This window comes from Macaca fascicularis, chromosome 3, assembly GCF_037993035.2.
Source record: "Macaca fascicularis isolate 582-1 chromosome 3, T2T-MFA8v1.1".
NCBI classification, from domain to species: domain Eukaryota; kingdom Metazoa; phylum Chordata; class Mammalia; order Primates; family Cercopithecidae; genus Macaca; species Macaca fascicularis.
In genome coordinates this window covers 35,354,211-35,375,548 of record NC_088377.1, presented here as the reverse complement: position 1 = coordinate 35,375,548, position 21,338 = coordinate 35,354,211, and the positions used below count along the sequence as shown (strand labels likewise).

At 59.2% G+C, this 21,338-nt stretch overlaps 1 protein-coding gene across 33 annotated transcripts in view; it reads left to right on the top strand.

The window, feature by feature from the left end:
* Positions 1-21,338, top strand: part of MAD1L1 (mitotic arrest deficient 1 like 1) — a 421,592-nt gene that overhangs the window by 333,491 nt on the left and 66,763 nt on the right. For 30 of the 33 annotated variants that reach the window (XM_015447010.3, XM_074034253.1, XM_074034256.1 and 27 more), the window contains one exon: positions 3,477-3,667. In XM_015447010.3, the coding sequence (XP_015302496.1) occupies positions 3,477-3,667 (191 nt within the window). Of the gene's footprint in view, positions 1-3,476; positions 3,668-4,282; positions 4,884-21,338 lie in introns of those variants that run through there. The other 3 variants (XM_074034259.1, XM_005549006.5, XM_015447011.4) reach the window with 1 other exon arrangement.

Below are 21,338 nucleotides of genomic sequence, written 5' to 3'. Positions count from 1 at the left end.
GCAGAGGGGAGCTGCTGCTTCCTAGGCAGGTGCTCCTGTTCCGTGTGGCCAGAGTTCAACATCCCCGGGCAGGGAAGCCCACCTTCCACCACAGTCAGGGCTGTGGGTGGGCTGGGCTCAGGGCCTCCTTGCGGTTTGGCTCTAAGCCTGGGGTGACTCTGGAGGCCAGTGGGGAGGGCCTAAAAGCCTTGGTGGGGCCACCCCAGAGAGCAGGGCTGCAGAGCTGGGCTCCATCCCTGAGCACCCCTGGCACCGCAGGCCATGAGCACACAGCAGGCCGGGCTGGGCGGGGGACGGGGGCCTGGAGCGCTGCAGGCCGCACCACTGCCTCGCCTCAGCCCATGCACTGCTGTCGCAGGTCGGGCCTGAGAACAGCCTGGGCGGTGCCTCTGTGGTCCTAGGGCCAGGGTCGGGCACAGGGCTGTCGCTTCTCACCCTGGGGGTCTCGGCCACTGGCTTCTGGGGTCTCTGAGAGGAGCTTGCCCAGGATCCAGGTCCACAGAACCCCATCCAGAGGAACCCCGGGCTCCTGGCTCACTTTGGAGGAGACCACGTGAGAGCAACCGGCAAGAAAGCAATGACATCTCCGAGACAGAAAACCCATCTTTTATTTATTTTATCCAAACCATTGTGTGAATTATTCATTCACGTTTATGTAAGCCACTGAACTACAGGGATAAAGGGGGGTCAGAACGCTGGCTTGATCTGCCCCAAGCTGAACCGACTCCGTCGAGGCAGCCTTGTCTGGAGGATGGACCCTTCCCTACCTGGACTGGAGACCAGGGTCAGGGCCCCCTCGCTTCCGAGGGTCTGTGTGGCATGGAGGACGGACCCTTCCCCTCCAGGGCCCTGGGTTTGGCTGTCAGAGGGCGAGAGAGTGGCGCCAGGAGTGAATGCGGCGGTCCCCGCTGCTCCCAGCTGTATGGGTGGTGGTCTCGCCTCTGAGAGGGGGCCCCACACACCACCTTCCTCACCCTGGGACCTCATGCCAACCTGCCATGGGTGGGCCATGCAGCTGGGAGCCCCGGAGCTTCCAGAGGTCTGTGAGCGGCACAGGCGGCTTTGAGGTCTATCGGAAAACAGGGCTCTTTCCTCCTCCAAGGTCAGGCTGCATTTATTACCAAAATCTAATTCTTCCCCTTTGGACGTCTGAGATCTATCAAAGGCAGCATGGGCCGTGTTAGAGTGAAATATGGCCTCTGAAACGTGGTCTCTGCGTTCTTCCTTCCGCACGTGGGAACTCCTGCTACCGACAGCCCCGTCTTCGGGAGGGTCAGCCGAGGGACGCAGGGAAGAATATTGGGGTCAGAGCTGCCAATTAACCTTCAGATTTCGTCGCCTGATTCATCAAGGGCCCCGGGCCTCCTCCTGCCGGAGGGGCAGGGCTGTGGAATAACAACGTCCCCCAGGGCCGTCTTTGCCGGCGACGGAGGGAGGAGGCCAGGTCGGGGCCAGGGCCGAATCAGTGCCGAATCAGTGCCGAGGCTGCCATCCCACAGGTGGACGGGCGCCAGGGCCCCTCTGCTGACAGGCCCGCGGTGGTACAGGCCCCGTCTCCTCCCAGTCCCTGACATCCGGATGCCACTAACATGGGCCCTGCACTGCTGCTCCTTCCAGAACCCATGGCAGGCGGCGCCCTTGCTCTTGCAGCCAAGCGGCGAATCTCTGTGAGCCTGAGTGTCCTCGTGTGTGGACTGGGGATTGGATCGTGTTCGTAGCTGTCACAGCCAGGCGGTGAGTGCATTTGCACACGGAACGGGCTGCTCTACTGAGCTCACGCCGTCGGGGGTGCCCAGCGGCCCTGCACTCTCGGCAGTGGCCTCCAGTGCGTGATCTGGCTCACTGCCTCTGAAGGCAGCTGCCTGCCTGTGTCCGTGTTGCAGACAGAGGACCTGGGAGATGGGGTGAAGGGGTAGGTTCAGGGTCACAGGTCGAGGAGGCAGAGCCGAGCTGGACCCGCGGCCCCTCCCGCATTCTCCATCTTTCTCTGTAGACTTCAGGGCTTCTCGTTTGCACTTGGCTCCCCTGTCCCTGATCATCTCCAGGAAGCAACCTGGACTGCATCGTCTGCCTTAAACTGGCCCATCAGAGCCTCTTCTGGCCGCTGTACACAAACTCCCCGGCAGCCCCTCCCTCACTCGCTGTGACCTGGCCAGCAGGCACTCACATGTGTACCTTTCCTCACACTCCCCCAGAGTGGGCTGTGGGGGACCCCACACCCGTCCTGGGGCCTTCAGACTCATCTCTAACTCAGGACCAGCCTTCCCCCGGGCACTGCCTGGGGTTGGAACCCTTGTTCTCTCCAACCTTGTGGCTATGGTTGACTTTAATATCCTCTTTCTCAGCCCAGCCAGGGAGCTGACCATCCTGTGCCTGGATGCGGGTACCTACACCAGTCCTGTGATTCAGTCCCTCGTCAGAGTGGAGGGAGGCTGGCAGCTGGCCCATCTCCTGTGACCTGCAGGATAGGGTTCACCGGGCTCCCGGCCCCGCCTGGAGTGGTCCCAGGCCCCTGGAGGGCTCCCCAGCGCCAGCTCCAGACAGCACTGCTGGGAAGCACCCAGCCTAGGGGACGGCTCTGTGTGCATTTAAGTGGAGCCAGTCCTAATAATTAACGGTGAGGATAAATCGAGGTTTAATTACTTGGAAGGCCTTTCGGGTGAGAGATTCATGATAATCGCTGTTATCCTCCTGATGGCTCTGCTCAGTAGTTCCTCCCCAGGCAACCGTAAACCCTGGCGGCGGGGGGCGGGGGCGGGGCGCAGGACTGTACCCTGAATGGTCACTTAGAGCCATGTTGGGGACAGTGGGCCTGGGGGTGCCGGCTCTCGTCTCACGAGTGACCTGGCCTCAGAGGTGGCTGGCAGGTAAAGCCCCGGGGCAATAGGATCCGGAATGTCCAGGTGGCTTCCTGCCTGCCTCCCCATTTCTCGGTGCTGGCTCCTGCGGGGAAGGTGTCCAACCCCAGAAAGGACCCAGGCAGCAGCCTGGGAACAGATGGTCAGGATCGCTGGGTGGTGTGGCGGCCCAGGCCTTCACTTTGGGACCCACATCCTCAGCAGCAGCTACTCTTCAGGTTCTCGCCTAAGTCGCTGGAGCGTTGGGGCAGGTGCGCCCCTGAGTCATGCCTGATCCTGCGGCTTCCTGGCAGTGATTGGGTGGCTCCAGGTGTCATTCTGCCGGCTGAGGGCTGGTCCCTCCTGGGCTGCTCGTAGTCTGGCTCTCAGAGTTACCGTTCTTAATGCAGTAACTTTATCATCACCACCACCAGAGGATCAGCCTTTATCAGCTCACCCCTCACTCATTCTCTCTTGCGTGCCAATGGAGGCTGGCTGGTGTGACATGGGGGCCTCCTGTGTCCCTGGGCAGCCGCCACTCCCGCCTGTACTCAGCCTCCTCCCTGCCCTGGCCACTCCTGGTTCCCCACCCCTCCGGCCGGGTGCTGCACTCACTGTCTCCTTCCCTCCCTCCCGCAGAGCTGAAGAAGCAGGTGGAGAGCGCCGAGCTGAAGAACCAGCGGCTCAAGGAGGTTTTCCAGACCAAGATCCAGGAGTTCCGCAAGGCCTGCTACACGCTCACCGGCTACCAGATCGACATCACCACAGAGAACCAGTACCGGCTGACTTCGCTGTACGCCGAGCACCCGGGCGACTGCCTCATCTTCAAGGTGGGTCCTGTGTGCGACTGTTCTCTGGCTCTGTCTCCTCCCATGGGGAGATCCGACCGTAGCCCTCGGCAAAGGAGCAGCTCTGCGAAGGGGATGGTGTGGAGGGCCAGGCAGGAAGGAGGTGCACTGGGCTGTCCTGAGGCTTCACCCCCTGAGGCTTCTCAGCCTTGGGCCAACCCTATGTGGCTTTGCAGCCCTGGACTCTGGGTGTGGAAGGCCCTGGGCCGCTGCGCCGATTTTCTCGGCCTCTGTCTGTCGCAACTTGGGCTTCGTTCCACAAGGGCTGTGGCCGCAGGCGTGTGTCAGTGTGTCCAGTGGCAGCAGCGCCTGGGGAGGACTGAAGTCCATGTGGGGCCGGGGCAGGGGTGCCTTCCAAGCCGCCAGGCTGCGCGGCGGGACAGCAGCCAGAGGCCAGCACAAGGCAAGGTAGACAGACTAGAAGAGGAAAGGAGAGCCGGGAGCCGGCCACATCTCCACACCCTCGTCCTGTGAGCCAGCAGGCGCTCTTCTGGTTTGCTGGTGCAGCAGGACTGGGTCCACCATTGTGGACATGAAGAGTCCTCGGGTGAGCAGGGTCTGGTAGCAGAAATCGAGGTGTTACATGTTGACCCTCAGGGTGGCGGTGGCCCCACGTGGACCTCCAGCAGCTGGAAACCCAGGGTGACAACGGCTTGTTCATCACTGCCCCAGTGAGCTAACCTCCCGTTTGTGAAGATGGTGCCGTCGACCTGGCGTGGCATTGTGGCCCCGGTGAGGCCTCGCGGCCCCGTCTTGGCATGTGGCTGCTTCAGGAAGGTTGGAGGGGGCGGTGGCTGTGGGAGGTCAGGACAGGCAGAGACGGGCCCCACCTGGGACTGCTATGGTCTGGAACGGGCGTCTAAACCGCCCGCAGTCTGCAGCCTCTGCGTGTCTTTATAGAACCGAAAACCAACTTTGATTTGTACAAAAGCTGTACCCAGTGCGGCCTACGCATGTCCGCCAGCCTCTCCCAGCAGCGAGCCGCTACCTGTCTGATTCAGCCTTAGCCCGGCGGTTCCTCCTCCTCCTGCACAACCCGCCTGTCTTCACAGCCTGCGCCGCTCTGGGGCCCTGCGCCGGGCTTGCTCTGCGCTCCTTCTGGATTTCCCGCTTCTCAGATCACATTCATCCATTTCTACACGCGTGAAAGTCTCAAAGCTTTGAATAATAAAAACACACCAAGTCTTTAAATAAGCTATCAGAAATGTACTTCTTCGCTTTTGTATAATTCTGTATACTTTGAATAATTCACAGAGGTGTTTAATGCATTATAGAAATTCCATGGGTTTTGAAAATGATTAGTATTAATAAAGGCGTATCACGAACCGTCATCACTTAACACATCACTTGTTACATCAACATTTACAAATTAGGAGGCAGCGTTTCCCCGGATCCCTGCATGTGCTGTAGTTGAAGCAATGATCTTAGGAGGACCAACTCCAGCGGAACCTTGGGGCGCCCTCCACAGTGTTTTCTATTTAGAGTGTCGAAAATTCCAAAGAGGGACGCAAGCCAGTCGTCATCCTCCCGTGAAAGGCAGCCGCCGTCCCGCTTTGCTGTTTCCTTTTGGTGTTCTATACATAGGCACGTATGTAGGCATGTTCATTTACACCTGGGAACTCAGGATCCTGGGGTTCCATTGTGTGTGCTCCTCTGTTACTTTTAAAAAACCCCGTTAGCAAGTAGTTCCTTGGCCCCTGTCAGCCCCGTGTGGGCTTCTGAAGCACACCCCTGCCTGGTGTCCTCAGGTTTGCTGGACACCAGGTCCATCCCTGTCATACCCTCGAGCACGGGCCCTGCCGCTCTCCCTGCTCAAGCCAGCATCTCAGCTCCCTCGGCCCTCATCCCGCCCCCCGGACCCAGGCCATGGCAGGATGCTGAGAGCAGAAGGCTTGGGCCGGCCTCAGCTTGCCAGTGGCCGGACCTTCAGCCCCCACAGCCTGGGCGGGACCTTCAACCCTCGTGGCCTGTACGGGAACCCCTGCCCTCCTCCCTGCCTTGGAGCCCTCTTAGCCCCCAGGCTCCTGAGGTCAGGGAGAGACAGGAAGGGGGCCCCAGGAGGAGGCAGGCAGGCAGCAGAGAGCCCAGGAGCTGGCCAGCTCGCTCCAGGCCTGAAGGACACACAGCGTACAGGAGGCCTGGCTTGCCCTGAGGAGCCGCGGCTCCTTCAGGGATCTGGCCTGGCCCCTGCAGCTATTGCCAGGTGTCCCGCCTCCCTTCCTAGACCCTTGTGATCTGGAGCCTTGGCGCCCTCCCAGGCCACCCCCTCACTGCCCATCTTCCAGCCCTTGCTGTCCCTTCTTTCCAGTGGCAGGCCTGGCCTGACCTGACTTTCTGGACCACAGCCTGTCCTGGCCCAAGGCCTGTGTGAATATGTCTTTGCAGGCCCTGTGAGGGCTGGTTGTGCTGGGTCAGGAGGCACGGAGCTGAGGCAGCCGCCTCCGGAAGGACAGACGGGCCACTGGCCCAGCACTCCACCAGCAAGGCCTGGTGCCCACAGTGGCCCTGCTCCCCACCCTCCTGGCTGCCCACCATGCCTGCTCTGGGCCCTGTCCCGGGGGCTCGCATGGGTGGACAGTGTCAGGGAATGAGGTTGCTTTCAGCTGACCCGCTTTCCCCGTGTATGACATGCACTGTGTTTTCATGCTTGAAGCTCACAGGATCGGGGAGATTAAGAAAAGGATGGAAGGGCTTTACAAGTTGGTATTTGCAGGCAGGGCTGAGAGCTCTGGGGTGGGCCTGGCAGGGGGATCTCTGGGCAATCCAGGCAGGGGGCTGACTGAGGTGAGCGTGTGGGCTGGTGCCCAAGCACAGCTGTTGCCAGCAGGGTGCCGGCTGGGCCTCTGCCTCGTCTGTAAAGCAGGCACAGTTATGTCTCACCCGCAGGAGTAAGTGGGGCCATGTTCCTGGCACACCGTCATGGTTGCCGAGACCCCACCTTGGTCCATCATTTTCATTTCTGAGCAGTGAAGTCCCTGCAGGCAGAAGCTGCCAACTTGTGCCTGCGTTTCTCCCTAGAACCCCAGCGCCAAGGCCCACCGGCTCCGTCCTCTTCACCTGGGCCCAGCTCGCTTGTAGACACCTTCTCCAGGAAGCCCTCCTGGGTTCCTCAGACGTGGGACCCCTTCTTCTGCTGGCTCCCCTCCTAGAACACCTGCCACCTTGTGCTTTTCCTGACAGGCAACTCTGCCAGAAGTTTTATTCTGTTGGGTTAGTTGTCCCTTGAGGGTCCCCAGGGGACCTAAGCATGCCCCTCCTGTGTTTCTCCCCCACTGCTGGGTGCCTGGTTTTTAAAGATGCTTCTTGCTCCATTTCTCTCTCAGGCTTCCTTTCACAGCCTCTTTCCCCTGGCCTCACCCAACCCCCACCCTCTCCTCCTGCTCTTCCTCCTCCCTCTCCACTCCTCCTCCCACTCCAGACTCTGTCCTGCCCAGCCCACGTGCCTTGCTGGCAGCTGTGCCCAGCACCCCTCTCGCCCCCTCCCCTCTTTGGAGGGCTGGGGCCTCCCAGACCTTCCTGCGCCCCATCTGATTAACGTGGAGGGATCTCCTGCTGGAAGGATCTGGGCCTCTAGAGCATGTTCATGAGGGCTGACACTGGGCACACAGCCTCACCTCCCCACGTGTCAGTCTCCTCACCTGTTGAGTGGAAGTAACTGCGGCTCACTTCAGAGGCTGTAGGAGGCGAGTCTCGTAAGTGTCACCTGTAGAGCGGTCATGTTGCACCAGGATCCCTGTTGGCTGGTTCAGCTCCAGCCCACGGTGCACCCGTGCTTCTCACAGAGCTGTGATCCTGCAACCCTGCCTGCCATCCCCAGAGCCACAGGATAGCTCTGCTGGCCCTCGCTCGGCGTCCTGGTCCCTGCAGACCCTCTGGACGACCTGCAACGCTCGAGCTTTCAAAGACTCCCTGTGAGCCTACTTCCGGAGTCCTCCGAGCTGCCCTTCACTGGGTGAGGCCGTCGGCCTCCTGAGAAATCCTCCCCCTTGGGTGCCAAGAGCTGCCGAGTCCTCTGGCAGGAGCTCTGACCACGAGACCAGCGTCGGTCCTGCCCCATCCACCTGTCATTCCTGCCTCCTCTGTACCCAGGACACCAAGCTTGGTGACAGGAGAGGCACTCGTGCTGTTCACGGCTGCCCCACGCCCCCAGCTCAGGGCCTGGCTTATGGAGAGGGCGCTCTAGGGCTCTGCCAGATAGACAGAAAAACAGGTTTCAGGGGGGAAAAAGGGAAGAGATAAACAGCGAACAGACAGCAGCCAACCTGTAGGGCCAGGGCTCATGTGGGCATCTCTGCCTGCAGATGGTCACTGACTCATCAGGGCCATGCAGGGGTAGCCCCAGTCTCCACTCTCCAGAGGAGAAAGAAGAGACACTCTGGAGTCACCTTGTCCTGGCCAGCTCCTGACCCTGGTGTGCAGCCTTGGCGAGGCCACTGCGCTCCCGTGAGACTCAGTTTCCCCGTCTCATGAGGAACGTGCTCTAGGTGCTCCCTGGGGGCCCTGACCCTGGCCTCCTGGCTTCAGAAAGGCACCCCCAGGGCACTGAGCATCACGAGGTGCACCCAGAAGGGTCTGCCCCAAGCTGCCCAGGATGGTCTGTCCCGAGCTGCCCTCCTGAGATAGGGCCACGGAGGGCAGAGGCCAGTGTGGGAGGGCAGGGAGAGCAGGGAGATAGGCCCCCCTGCCCCACCCTACCCCACCTGGGGGCGGGCATACGTGGCTCCTATGTTCCTGAGCAATCCTGCCAAACCCCAACCTCCTGGCCACGTCATTCATTTTATCTGATTTTCCCCCAAATGATTCTTCAGGCAGAAAGGGGGCTGCAGACGGAGTTAGAAATAGCCAAGCCTGTTTCCAGTCGAGCGGGTTCCACAGATGTGTGCTGGGATAATTGAGGGTTTGCCACACCGTCCCCCGCCGCTTCGCCGAGGAGAATAGGGCTTCCCGTCCCAGCCAGGACCAAGCCTCTTGTTGCCGTGTGGGTGGAGGGAGCTGCCTGCCCGGGCTGCCGTTTGGAGGAAAGGCAGGCAAATCTCAGCTCCAGCTCTTACCAGCGGGAACCTGCTGCCTCTGCTCCTCTCCCTCCTGAGAGGAGACAGAGATTCCAGAGTCCCTAGAACGTTCTGGGAAGGCCATACCCTGCCTGGGCCTGGAGGGAGGGAGGCTCAGCTCCTGGTCCCTCCATCCTGGCTGCACTCCTCCCAGTGGTTCTCATGGAATTCTCCTCACCTCCCTTTTCCCCTCTTCTCAAGACCCAGGGAAGGAAGCCTCCTGTTACTAGAGTGAGAAAATTGACGGTAAGAAGTGGATTGACCAGGCCAGGGGCACAGAGCAAATGCAATTTGGGGCAAAACCGTGAACTTCTGGGGTCCGGGAAACACACTGGTTCCAGCAGGCTCCTCGTTCCTTGCTGCCTGGGGCCTTCCCCGGCTCAGAGGCCTGCAGGGTGGGCGTCAGGGCCAGAGGCGTGGATGGCACAGATTGCAGAACTGTGCAAACCCAGCACCACCACCGTGTGTGACTTCACCGTTGAGCACAGCAGGTCTGTGGCGATGTCGACCTGCCGGGTGTGTTGTATGGATGAGGGGGAAAGGCACACAGGTCCAGCCTCCCCGCTTCGAAAACCTGAAATTGGAAATGTTCCAAAATCCACAGCTTTTTGATTGTGGATCTGTCGCTCAAAGGAAATGCTTAATGGAGCGTTTCCGATACCAGATTTTCAGATTAGGGATGAATATTTGCATGAGATGCTTACTCAGCCAGTAGGCACGTAATACAGATATTCTAACAGCCGGAAAAACCGGGGGTCCCAGACACTTGGTCCCAAGCATTTCCAGTAGGGGATACTCAGCACTCACCTGTGTGTGTACGTGTAAGTCTAATACAGTTTCACTTCGCTGGATGACAGGGATGCACGCTGAGGAATGTGCTGTTGGGCAGTGTTGTCTCTGCGGGAACTTCCTAGAGTGACTTACACAAGCCTGGGCCGTGCAGCCTCCTGCACCCCTGGGCCGCACGGCCTCTCGTACCCCTGGGCTGTACGGCCTAGCGGGCTGCTGCCAAGCTGCAAAAGTGTGCAGCTCACGACCGTGCTGAATGCAGTAGGCCGCCGTGGCACAGTGCTAAGCGTCTGCGTGTCTGCACGTGTCTAAATATGGAAAAGGTGCTGTAGACATGACGTATGAAGGGTGGAAGGTGGTGCACCTGCATCGGGCGCTCACTGTGAACGGAGCTCACAGGGCTGGCAGGTGCTCTGGGCGAGCCGGTGAATGGTGGTGAGTGAGTGTGAAGGCCTCGGACATTACTGTGCACAACTGGAGACTTTATAAACGCTGTACCACTTAGGCTACACTCAATTCTTAAAAATGTTTTTCTTTCTTCAATGATAAATGAATGGCTGGGCACAGTGGCCCATGCCTGTAATCCTAGCATTTGGGGAGGCTGAAGTGGGGGGATCTCTTGAGCCCAGGAGTTCAAGACCAGCCTTGGCAACATAGCAAGACCCCATGTCTACAAAATATTTAAAACTTAGCCAGGCGTGGTGGCGCCTGCCGATAGTCCCAGCTACTTCAGAGGCCGAGGCCGGGAATTGCTTGAGCCCCAGGAGTTAGAGGCTGCGGTGAACTATGATCGCACCACCGCGCTCTAGCCTGGGTGACAGAGTGAGATCCCATCTCTAATAATAATAATAATAATAATAATAAAGTTTGCTGTAACTTTTTGAGTTTACAAACTTTTAAATTGTATGTATGTATGTATGTATGTATGTATGTAGAGATGGAGGCTAGCATGCTCTGTCACCAGGCTGGAGTGCCGTTGCATGATCTCGGCTCACTGCAACTTCTGCTTCCTGAGTTCAAGCAATTCTCCTGCCTCAGCCCCCCGAGTATCTGGGATTACAGGCATGTGTCACCACACCTAGCTAATTTTTTTGTACTTTTAGTAGAGACGAGGTTTCACCATGTTGGCCAGGATGGTCTCAATCTCCTGACCTCGTGATCCTCCTGCCTCGGCCTCCCAAAGTACTGGGATTACAGGCCTGAGCCACCGTGCCCAGCCTTTAAAAAATGTTTTTGTGTAACGCTTAGCTTAGAGCACAAGCACGGTGTACAGCTATAGAAAAATGTTTTTGTACAGCAGCCTTCCTGGGAAGCAGAAATAGCCCCGTGCCCCTCATCTTTGTGCCAGCCCGGGATGGTGCTTCTGTGCACCCTTCTTTCCCCCTGCTCATTGTTGCTGTGCCTGCCAGACCTCGGCTGGGGGAGGTTAGAAGGCGGGGTAGGGGGGAGGTGGTGCAGAGCCCGCTGCTGGCGTCTGCTTATCCCGCCAGGGTCCCGCACAGGGCCCGCTGCTGCCATCTGCTTATCCTGTCGGGGTCCTGCACAGGGCTTGCTGCTGGCATCTGCTTATCCCGCCGGGGTCCCGCACAGAGCCCGCTGCTGGCATCTGCTTATCCCGCCGGGGTCCCGCACAGAGCCCGCTGCTGGTGTCTGTCTGATCCCGCCAGGGTCCCACATTCTCACTGTTGCATGGACTGCAGAACTCCCAGACGGGAAGGCTGTGCACGTCCCCAAGAAAAATGAGAACGTGGGCGTCCGGCAGGGTCCAGACTCCTCTATGGCTGCAGGTTGGCCCTGGGAAATGACTTCTAGTCTCAGGTCCCCAAGTACAAAGTGGGGCCTGTGAGCCTACTTCTCAGGTGCTGAGCGATGGCGAGCTGATAAAACAGCACAGGTGGCCTCGGTGTTTCAGGGTTCCCTCCTTCCTCGTGTCTCCCTCCTCCTGTCCCCCACACACCTGCAGTGGCCAGCACAGCGCTGGGCCTCCGTGGAAACTGGCGGGATAGGCTTGCCTGGTGTCTTTGCCCGTTACGTTGCTGTAAAGGAATATCTGAGGCTGGGTGGTTTCTAGAAAAAAGGAGTGTATTTGGCTGACAATTCTGGTGGCTGCAAAGTTCAAAAGTGTGTGTACATCTGGTGAGGGTCTCAGGCTGCGTCCATTCATGGCAGGAGAGGAAGAGGAACTGCCCACATGGGCAGAGATCCCATGGCAGGAGGCCGAGGGGGTGGGGTGCCAGGCTCCTAACCAGCTCTCATGGGAACAAAGAGACCTCACTAGTTCCCTCAAAGGCAGTACCAGGCTGTGGGTGAGGCCTGTTACCCCATGACCCAGACACCTCCTCCCTGTAGGCCACACCTCCAACACTGGGGATCCCATTTCAATATGAGACTTGTCAGGAACAAACCAACAGTACCCACACCACAGTGCGTGGTCCAGGGGCGAGACCCTCCCAGGGATCCGAGCCCACTGTACCCACACCAGACAGAGTGCGTGGTCCAAGGACGAGACCCTCCCAGGGATCTGAGCCGACCATACCCACACCAGACAGAGCGCGTGGTCCAGGGGTGAGACCCTCCCAGGGATCCGAGCCCACCATACCCACACCACAGCGCGTGGTCCAGGGGCGAGACCCTCCCAGGGATCCGAGCCCACCATATCCACACCAGACAGAGTGCGTGGTCCAGGGGCGAGACCCTCCCGGGGATCCGAGCCGACCATACCCACACCAGACAGAGTGCGTGGTCCAGGGGCGAGACCCTCCCGGGGATCCGAGCCCACCATACCCACACCACAGCACGTGGTCCAGGGGCGAGACCCTCCCGGGGATCTGAGCCCACCATACCCACACCAGACAGAGTATGTGGTCCAGGGGGTGAGACCCTCCCAGGGATCCGAGCCCACCATACCCACACCACAGCACGTGGTCCAGGGGCAAGACCCTCCCGGGGATCTGAGCCCACCATACCCACACCAGACAGAGTGTGTGGTCCAGGGGCGAGACCCTCCCGGGGATCCAAGCCCACCATACCCACACCACAGCACGTGGTCCAGGGGCGAGACCCTCCCGGGGATCTGAGCCCACCATACCCACACCAGACAGAGTGTGTGGTCCAGGGGTGAGACCCTCCCAGGGATCCAAGCCCACCATACCCACACCAGACAGAGCACGTGGTCCAGGGGTGAGACCCTCCCGGGGATACGTGCCCCTCCCAGGAGACGATTCTCCATTCCTACCATAGAGAGGGGCCAGGAAGGCCCGGGTCCTGTGTGTCTTGAGAGTGGAGGCAGCTCCACCTCCCAGCTGCCTTCACAACCCTGGGGATGGGCGGCCTTCAGGACATCGCCAGCCTAGGGCGCAGAGCCCAGCTGTTGCTGTGGCCCCTGACGAGCTGTGGCAGCAGACCCCCCAGCTCTGAGCTTTGGAGTCTCGTGGGTGGCTGGGCGTCTGCCTGGGTGGGGTGAGGGGAAGGAATTAGCTGGACGTGGAGCCACCGTACTGGCTCGGAAGGTGAGGAAGGGCTGAGCCACAAACATGGCAGGCTCAGCTGACAGCAGCAGGCGTCCTGCCAGCACCTGGAGCCTGCAGGGGGCATACGACCCAGGCCCTGTGTGAGTCAGCCCAGGGGGAAGATGCGTGTCACTCCAAGGGCCTGGCTGGGTGAGCCTGCGGAGGCTGCGTGGCTGAGCCTGTGACTTCCGTGAAGCGTCTCCTTGCGTTGCAGGGAACATCAGAGATGGTGCAGGGGCAACTCCACCTGGGGAGAGTGTTGTCGGAACCACCCATCCAGGCTTGGCCCTGACCAGGCTCGGGATGTGTGGCCGGGCTGCTGTGGAGCCCCTGGGCTGAGCCTGGCCTGGGGTCCAGAGCGGGCAGAGTCCTCCTGAGGGACCCTAGCAGTACAGAGGCCAGGAAAATGGTGAGAGTGGCCGTGAGGATGCCACCTTTTCTGGGCACACCAACCACGCCATCCCCCAGCCTCTCCAGCATCTGCAGCCTTGCACAAGTGTTTGCTGAATGGAGATGGTCTTTGGCGGTGTCGCTGCTGGTCAGCCCCCATCAGGGGGTGGGAGGGACGGGATCCAGGCCAGAGCTGCCTTGGTGTGGTTGTCACCTGCCTCTGCCAGCCCCAGGACCTGGACACATGGCTTCACCTCCTCAAGCCTTGTCTTTCTTTATGTGGGCCTGGATCATTGCATTTGCCTGAGGGTCGTGGTGACAGTGCCCTAGACCAGTACGTCTGCAAGTGCCAGGCACGCTGGGGACCCTGTATGCCTGCCACGTGGCCCTGAGTGGATCGCAGCCACTGTCTGCCGACTTCAGGCCACAAGGAGCTGCAGCGAGCACATTGCAGAAGCTTTCGGGGCTCATCAGTGAGAACTGCAGGGTGGTTGCGGGAGGAGCAGGTCAACCTCTCCTGTCCTAGGCCCGGACCTCGCACTGGCCTCACGCACAATACCACTGACACATGGACACAAACACAGGCCCACGCATGCACAGCCACCCACATGCATGCATGCTCACACACGTATGTACAGGCAGCTATGCACCACATACCTGCACACACATGCCCACACATGCACAGCCACCCATACACATGCATGCTCACACACATGCACAGGCAGCCACACACCACACACATGCATGCACACACACATGCACAGCCACCCACATGCACGCATGTTCACACACACGCACAGGCAGCCACACACGTGCATGCTCACACATGCACGCATGCACAGCCACTCACACATGCACAGCCACTCACATGCATACATGCTCACACATGCACAGGCAGCCACATACATGCACATGTGCACACACATGCTCATGGTTGGCCTCTGTCTCTCCCGGGTATCCCACGTGACACCTGCTTCCGTGATCTGGATCCAGGGGCAGGGAGAGAAACTGAGTCGGGCAGTGTGGGCCCAGCCAGAGTCCCCCCAGCCCAAGTGAGTGTTTCAAGGGCTGTGAAGACACACAGTATGAAACCTGCCATGTTAGAAAAGAGAGATGTGGCGTCTCCTTCCCGTCCTCCCCACCTCTGCTATGCGGTCACTGACAGCCCTGAAGCCTTCTCACCAGGGACCTGTGGGGCAGGACTGTGTGAGACAAACAGCTCCCGGCACCATCTTCTGGAGTCTGGCTCCACACCCCAGCTGGCCCCAGGGAGCTGCTGGCCTGGGCCAGGAAGGGTGCAGGACCAGGGCCACAGACCTGTGTGCACTCCTCAGCTGCTGCCCCAGCCCTGCAGCAGGTCTCTGTCTGCACACAGTGCCGTGTGCCCGGCCATGGCTGGCACCAGCAGAGCAGGGCCTACCCAGGGTCACCCAGGTCCCAGGCCCAGGTCCAGACCCTTCTTCCCACCAGGCTGGCCCAGGGTTCTGCTGACCCCTGCTGCCCTGGAAGTGTTGAGAGCAAAGAACCCGCACACGCCCACACGCCTGTTTGCAGACACAGTGTGGTGTGCAAGCCCCAGGCGGGCCCTCTCCCACCTGTGCCACCGTGCTCTCCCACTCAGCTGCCCATTCTTGTCACCGAGCCCGTGCAGAGGTGTCGACTCATGAATCGAGGACCTGCTGTCCAGCTGGGGCGTGCTGACACAGGCTGAGATTTGCGCAGGATTTATCCCGCTCAGATGAAGCATCCGCTTTGCTGCCCGTGGGTGTAGACATGACCTTGGTAGCTGCCCTGTTCTTTCCTTCTGAAACAGGCTTGTGAATAAGCAGGCACATCTGGCAGCCCCCCATCTCCCGTGCACTGATCTTGCACAGATCAGGACTCAGGACTCCAGGCTCCGGGAGGGGCACTTACCCCCAGAGGACAAACCTCTTAGACAGTGACTAGCCCTACGCCGTTCCAGGCCCAGAGCTTGCCGCCGGGTGCCCAGAAGTGAACCTGGCCCTCACAGCACTCCTGGGCTGACAGGAAGGTAAACATGCCCACGGGTCTCTGCAGGTCACTGGGATGAGGCTGCCCTGATCTGGGATGAGGGCTGGTGAGGGCCCAGGTGGGGCAATCCTGGGGTGGAGGCAGTAGGACCTCATGGAGGAAGAGGAGGCACTGCTGCTGCTGGGGGCATACAATGGGAAGCCAGGCATGTGGCCCCCAGGTCTGGGGCTAGAGATGCCGGGCGGGGGTTCCTGCTGGGGTATCTGCCTGCCCTGTTCCATCTTCCTCATTCCTCTGCTGAGGAGTAGGCCCACCCGATCCAGGAGCCAGGCTGGAGGGAGAGAGACAGGACTGGAAGGGCCGAGACAGGGAGAGGCTCTGGGTGCTGGGCTGCCGAACCCTCGGGGATCTGCCCCCGCTGCACAGAGCAGCAGCCAGAGCTGCGGGGGGGTCAGGTGAGTGGGCACCTTGGGGTTGTCATGGCAACAGCTCTTAGCCATCGGTGGATAGAATTAGGGGGTTGAAGGCCGGGCATTCGGGAGCCTGTACCCTGCAGGGCCGCTTAGGAAGCAGGAGCTGCAGTGGCCCACGGTGGGACAGCTCCGCATATCACACACTGACCTGGAATTTGCCCTCCCGACCGCACCCCTGTGGCCCCCACACCCCTGCAGCCTAGACCCCTGGACTTCTCTCCTGTCTGAGTTTACTGGCCTCCACCTGATGCTCACTGCTGTGCGTTTGAGCTTCAAAGCCCTCATTAAGCCCTCTCCATCTTTCTCCAGGCAGAGCTGGGACACAGGTTTTTGGGGATAGACTGAGAACAAAGGACCTGAGAGAGGGATACTGTGGTGTGGGCAGAGGGCACGTGAGAGGCAGCCCTTCGTGGAGCTCTGGGCAGGGAGTGGTTCCTGAGACTCGTTCCTTGAAAGTAGTGTTTGTGTGTGGGGACGTCCGTGCAGGGACCTGGAGCCATCTCTGAAGCTGGAGTGGTGAGGTCCTTTCTCTTCCCCCGTCCTGCTGTGACTCCACCACGTGGCCTCTGCTCCTGGGCCCCTGCCTTGGGTCCAGTAGTGATGACTAAGTACTCAGGTTGTTGAGGTGTGCTCACCATGCACATATATGGGTTTTGACCAACACAGGTAATTTCATGCACAGTGATCCCCAATTCTAAAGCTGAGATGACCTCTGCCTGTTCCCAGAGGGTGACATGAGGGGTGCACTCCACTACACTGTCCCAGAGCAGCTGCTCCACACTGCAGATTGCCCGCTGCCCCCTTGCCCCACGACCTGCCCCGCCTGTGTCTGAGGGTGCTGTGCCCTCCCTGCTGTGGCTTAGGCTGCCCCCAGGGCTCTGACCTGTGGAACACCAGACAGGAGGCCTGGGCTGGGGGCCCCAGGGTGCAGGTGTGGTCTGCTCCACACAGTCCTCCCACGTCAGACCAGGGGTCCTCCTCCACCCACTCCAGACAACTGCCCTGCTGCCCAGCCCCTCTCAGGCTGTCTCACCAGGCCACTCTCGGTCGTCTCTTAGGCCTGGTGACATTTTGGAATGGAAATGAAGTTCGGCAGTGATTGGGCTGAGAAGCAGGAAGATGCAATGGGAGTTCGGGCCGAGGGAAGGTCAGCAGGACGGTCTCAGGGCCTCCACGCAGTGGGGAATCCCAGCTAGACCCCTGTCACAACGTTGCTCCTTGAGAGCATCGAGGCCTGGGACTCAGCTGGAGGCTTCCCAAGCCAGAGGCAGGGGAGCTGGTGGGTGCCCGGACATGTGGGTGGGTGGCTAGGGGTATACCGGTGGATGACCAGGGTTCCATGGGTGGGTGGCCAGGGACGTGCTCTTGGGCGCCCAGGTGTGAGGGTGGGTGGCCGTGTCTCTTCGGCCAGGGCAGCTGCGAGCAGGGCTGTGCCACCAAACACCATGCATGCCTCAGCTGCCTCCCTCCTGGCTACTGGCCCTGCCCCAAGTGGAGACTGGCCCAGGGGCCAACCTTGGCTTTCAGTCCCAGTGCTGCCTCCTGTTGGCCACATGCTCTCGAATGAGCTGCTCGCCCTGGTGTGGTTGTGAGGATCGAGCAGTCAGATGCAGGGGAGTCCCTGGCTGGCTTTGCGCTGTGCAGCACGGGGCCTGCGTCTCCTCCTCCAGGCTTCCTTCTGCTGCACGTGGTTCTCCTAGCCCGGGTATCCAGGAGGCTCCCCGGCCTAACCATGTGTCAGGGCCTGCCTGCAGGTCAGATTCAGCTTCACTCAAGGCTCTTGCCTCCGGTTGAGTCCTGGAACTCAGAGCTGGGAGTTGGTATCTGGTTTGAAGCTGTCTGGGTAATGGAGACACCTGGTGGCTTCCTTTTAATATGGCCTGGGGCACGCAGACTGCCGTCTGAGCCTGGACCCGCACCCTCTGCCTCGACCTCCATGAAATCAGGCCTTGGGCCTCATGACCCAGGCCACAGCACCCTCTCTGCTGCCCTGGGCAAAGCAGAAGTGTTTTGTGTGGGTTGTGCCTGAGGAGGTTGGAGATATCAGAGGTCAGGGAGCTGTCCGTCCCCTGGTGCTGAAGCTGAAGTTGAAGTCAGAGCGAGGGTCTCCAGGACACTGGAGCTTGGCCTTCAGGCAGCAGCCAGTGGGGAGCTGGGCTGATTCCCATGGAAATGGGCATCCTGCTGGCGTGGGCAGCCCTCCCCATGACTCATGGCCCCAGGCATTCAGAAAAGACTGCTGCCTCTGAAAAGGAAGCTCATACCCGGGCCATTTGTGATTCACGGTTTGGCGTTAAGGAGCTCCCACATACCAGGGATCATTTGTGAATCAGGATTCCGGTGTTAAGAGGCTCATGGCGGGGGGGTGGACATTTGTGATTCACAGATTGGTGGTTTGGGTACCTGGGGCTGTTTGTGACATGAGTTTTGGTGTTAAGGAGCTGATTCATGGGGTCGTTTGTGACAGGAGGTTTGGTGTTTCTCAAGACTTCAGTTCTCTACATAGATTTCTAAAGGAGCAAAACTGCCAGTGTCTTCTTACCTCAGCACTGACCTGGGATCAGAGTCACGGCTGCCCTGGTGATGGAGGGCAGGCCTGGGTGTGGACCCCAGCAATGGGAAGGGATCCCAGGGGCCATGCAGCGGGCCCGTGGCAGGGCTGGCAGGGCAGTGGCCAGAGCCCATGTCATGCCCACCCGGCAGCCTTCCTGCTCGCTGCGCAGGTGTGTGGCATCCTCAGAGGTGCTCACGCTCCAGGCCTGGCTGAGGAAGGGCCGTGAGCAGGACCCTGTGGCCATGGGTGGCGCTGCCAGGAAGTGGTTAACTGACAAGGCCACCCCAGCAGTCCCTGGGAGGTTCCAGCCAGAGCAACGTCAAAAACACAGCCAGCCTGCCCCTCACCCCTTCCCCCGCTCCCTGACAGGCAAGCAAGGCCATTCACAGGCTCTTCCAGAGCCTTCCCATCTCGCACTGGAGCAGTGAGGTCTACACAGACAGTTTAATTTGAATTTGCCTCTCTGGGTTCCCTGAATTGAGAGTGGAATTGCTTTCAACACATGCTGACTTCACGTCCCATCTCATTGCTTCAGCTGTGGTTCAGGATGTCCAAGCAGCTATGTTCACATGTGCTGGCATCTCCCAGGTGCCCTCTGCCCGGCACACTCACCTCCTGAGGCATCCCGGGGCGTGGGCATCCAGGCAGGGCGGGGTACTTGCAGTAAGGTGAGCTCTGCCCTCCCAAGGCTGCCCCTCCTCATCTCGTGCCCTGGCCCCAGCCACAGACCTTGCTGATGGGTGTGCATGGTGAACGGTGTCTGCCCACCGCCAGGTTCAAGCAGGTAGAGGCTCGGAGTGATTCTCAGTTCCTTAGAGATGGCGCAGGGGAGGTCGCCAGTTGTGGGGCCCGAGGACATGGGCAAGCCTGTGGCTTAGATCACCTTCTACCCTGGCACCGGCCACACAGGACTGCTGACCAAAATCAGAGTATTCTTCATATCCGCATAGAGAATTCCTCATGGCTTAATGAAGTATGTAGGAGAAGATGCCAGTGGCTCGTCATGTATCACCCGGAGTCGGGGTGGGGGCACCACGGGCCTCGGGCTGTGTCTGCTGCCTTCCCGCCACCTCTACACCCCCACATCTCCATGTCTGTTTCCTGGTGAAATCAGGGCTGTGACAGATCGTTTTGTTTCCTGCTCTGTTCCTTTGATACTGTATCATGAGCATTTTATGCTCAATTAAATATTTCCTTGATGATGGTATTTAATGGTTGCATAATGTGCTATTTCGTGGTTGTGCCATAATTTACTTAAAACATTTCCTTGTTGTAGGGTGTTTAGCCTGCTCCTCTTTGTATTTACTCACCTGTTGATTTATCTTTCGCTGTGTAACAAAGTATCTTAGCAATCATCTGTCAACACAAATCTTTCTCTGGCTACTTCTTTAGGTTCCTCGTAGATTGATTATTAGTTTGGATGAAATTAATTGGATAAATTATTAACCCATTTATGCTGGAGGTTGCAAATTTTTTTGTGAAAAATCAGACCTTGGCGATGACCTTGAACAGCAGGATATAAATAACTCCCACAAGCTTAATGTTCCAATAACGGAACACTAGGCATAAATGGGTTAATTCAAGTGCGTGACCATTTAAACCCATATTTGAGTTGTTTTGCATCTATTTCAGCCGTATAAGACTTCAGCAAATGAGACTTGGCTCATCTGGTGTGATTCTGAGACCACAGAGCTGGGAGGACTTGGTCATGGCTCATAATCTTAGCGAGACCCCATGTATATGGCGGAACAGTTCCTGTCTCCGTCTTACGGAGATCAGCACACCAGGGTCCTGGTTTGCCTAAGGTTCTGCAGTTAGACGGGGTCTGAGCCAAGAACTAGGCATCCCGCCTGGAGAGCCCTCTGTCAGCTCAGCTCTGCAGCCCAGACTCCCCTCCAGGCTCCAGGCTCCAGGCTCCAGGCTCCCCTCCAGGCTCCAGGCTCCAGACTCCCCTCCAGGCTCCAGGCTCCAGGCTCCCCTCCAGGCTCCAGGCTCTAGGCTCCAGGCTCCAGGCTCCAGGCTCCACTCCTGAGCTGAACCATGGGGCTGCTGTGGCCTGGCCGGGGAGCAGGGAGGAAGATGGGGCTGTTCCCAGCTCACCCGTCTCTCAGTTCCATCTGTTCTCTGGATCCCAGGCTCCCCATCAGCAGTGAGATCCCTGCCTCCACAGAGTCCTGTAAGTGACCAGGACTCCCTGCAGCTCGCCTGCCCTCAGTTGCCGGGTGCTTTCTGCTGACCACACTGTGCTTCCTCTTGCTTTGGAAATGACAGTGAAGATTGGATGTGAGCATCCTTCTGGGGTTTGGTGTGGAGCCCCCGAGATGGGACGCATGCGGGTTTGCCAGATTGAGGGCCCGCTGTGACTGCAGGAAGTCTGTTTGTAGTGAGCAGGGAAAGGCCAGGAGCTCCTGCTCAAGGAGGGGAGGATTTTGGGGCAGCCTGGCCATGGCCCTTTGTCATCACTGTGTCTACTGGCCTCCCTTCCTCCCAAGGCTCCATCTTTCTTCAAGTTTGGGCTTTGCGGGGAGGTCCAAGCAGTTCCCCAGCTCCCCTAACCAGGACAGCCTCGGCTTCTGGGGGCCCTGCAGAGACATCATGACCTGGTGCAGGGCTTCCCAAAGCTGCCTGTGGCCCCATCTGCCCAGCCTGGGTCACCGCAGGTAGGATCCAGGAACCCGGGTGTTGGCAGGCTCCCAGGAAACATGAATGTCATCAGCCCAGGTTTGAGGGCTACTGATTAGGACCACTGTGGGGATACAGAAGGTGTGTGTGGCTCTCACCTATCACTCCTGTAGGAGTTGTGGCGAGTCCTAGTTGGCCTATTCCAGCAACTCTTGTTTAAAGGACTATCCCTTCCTGATTGAATTACCTTGGTACTTTTGTTGAAAATCAGTT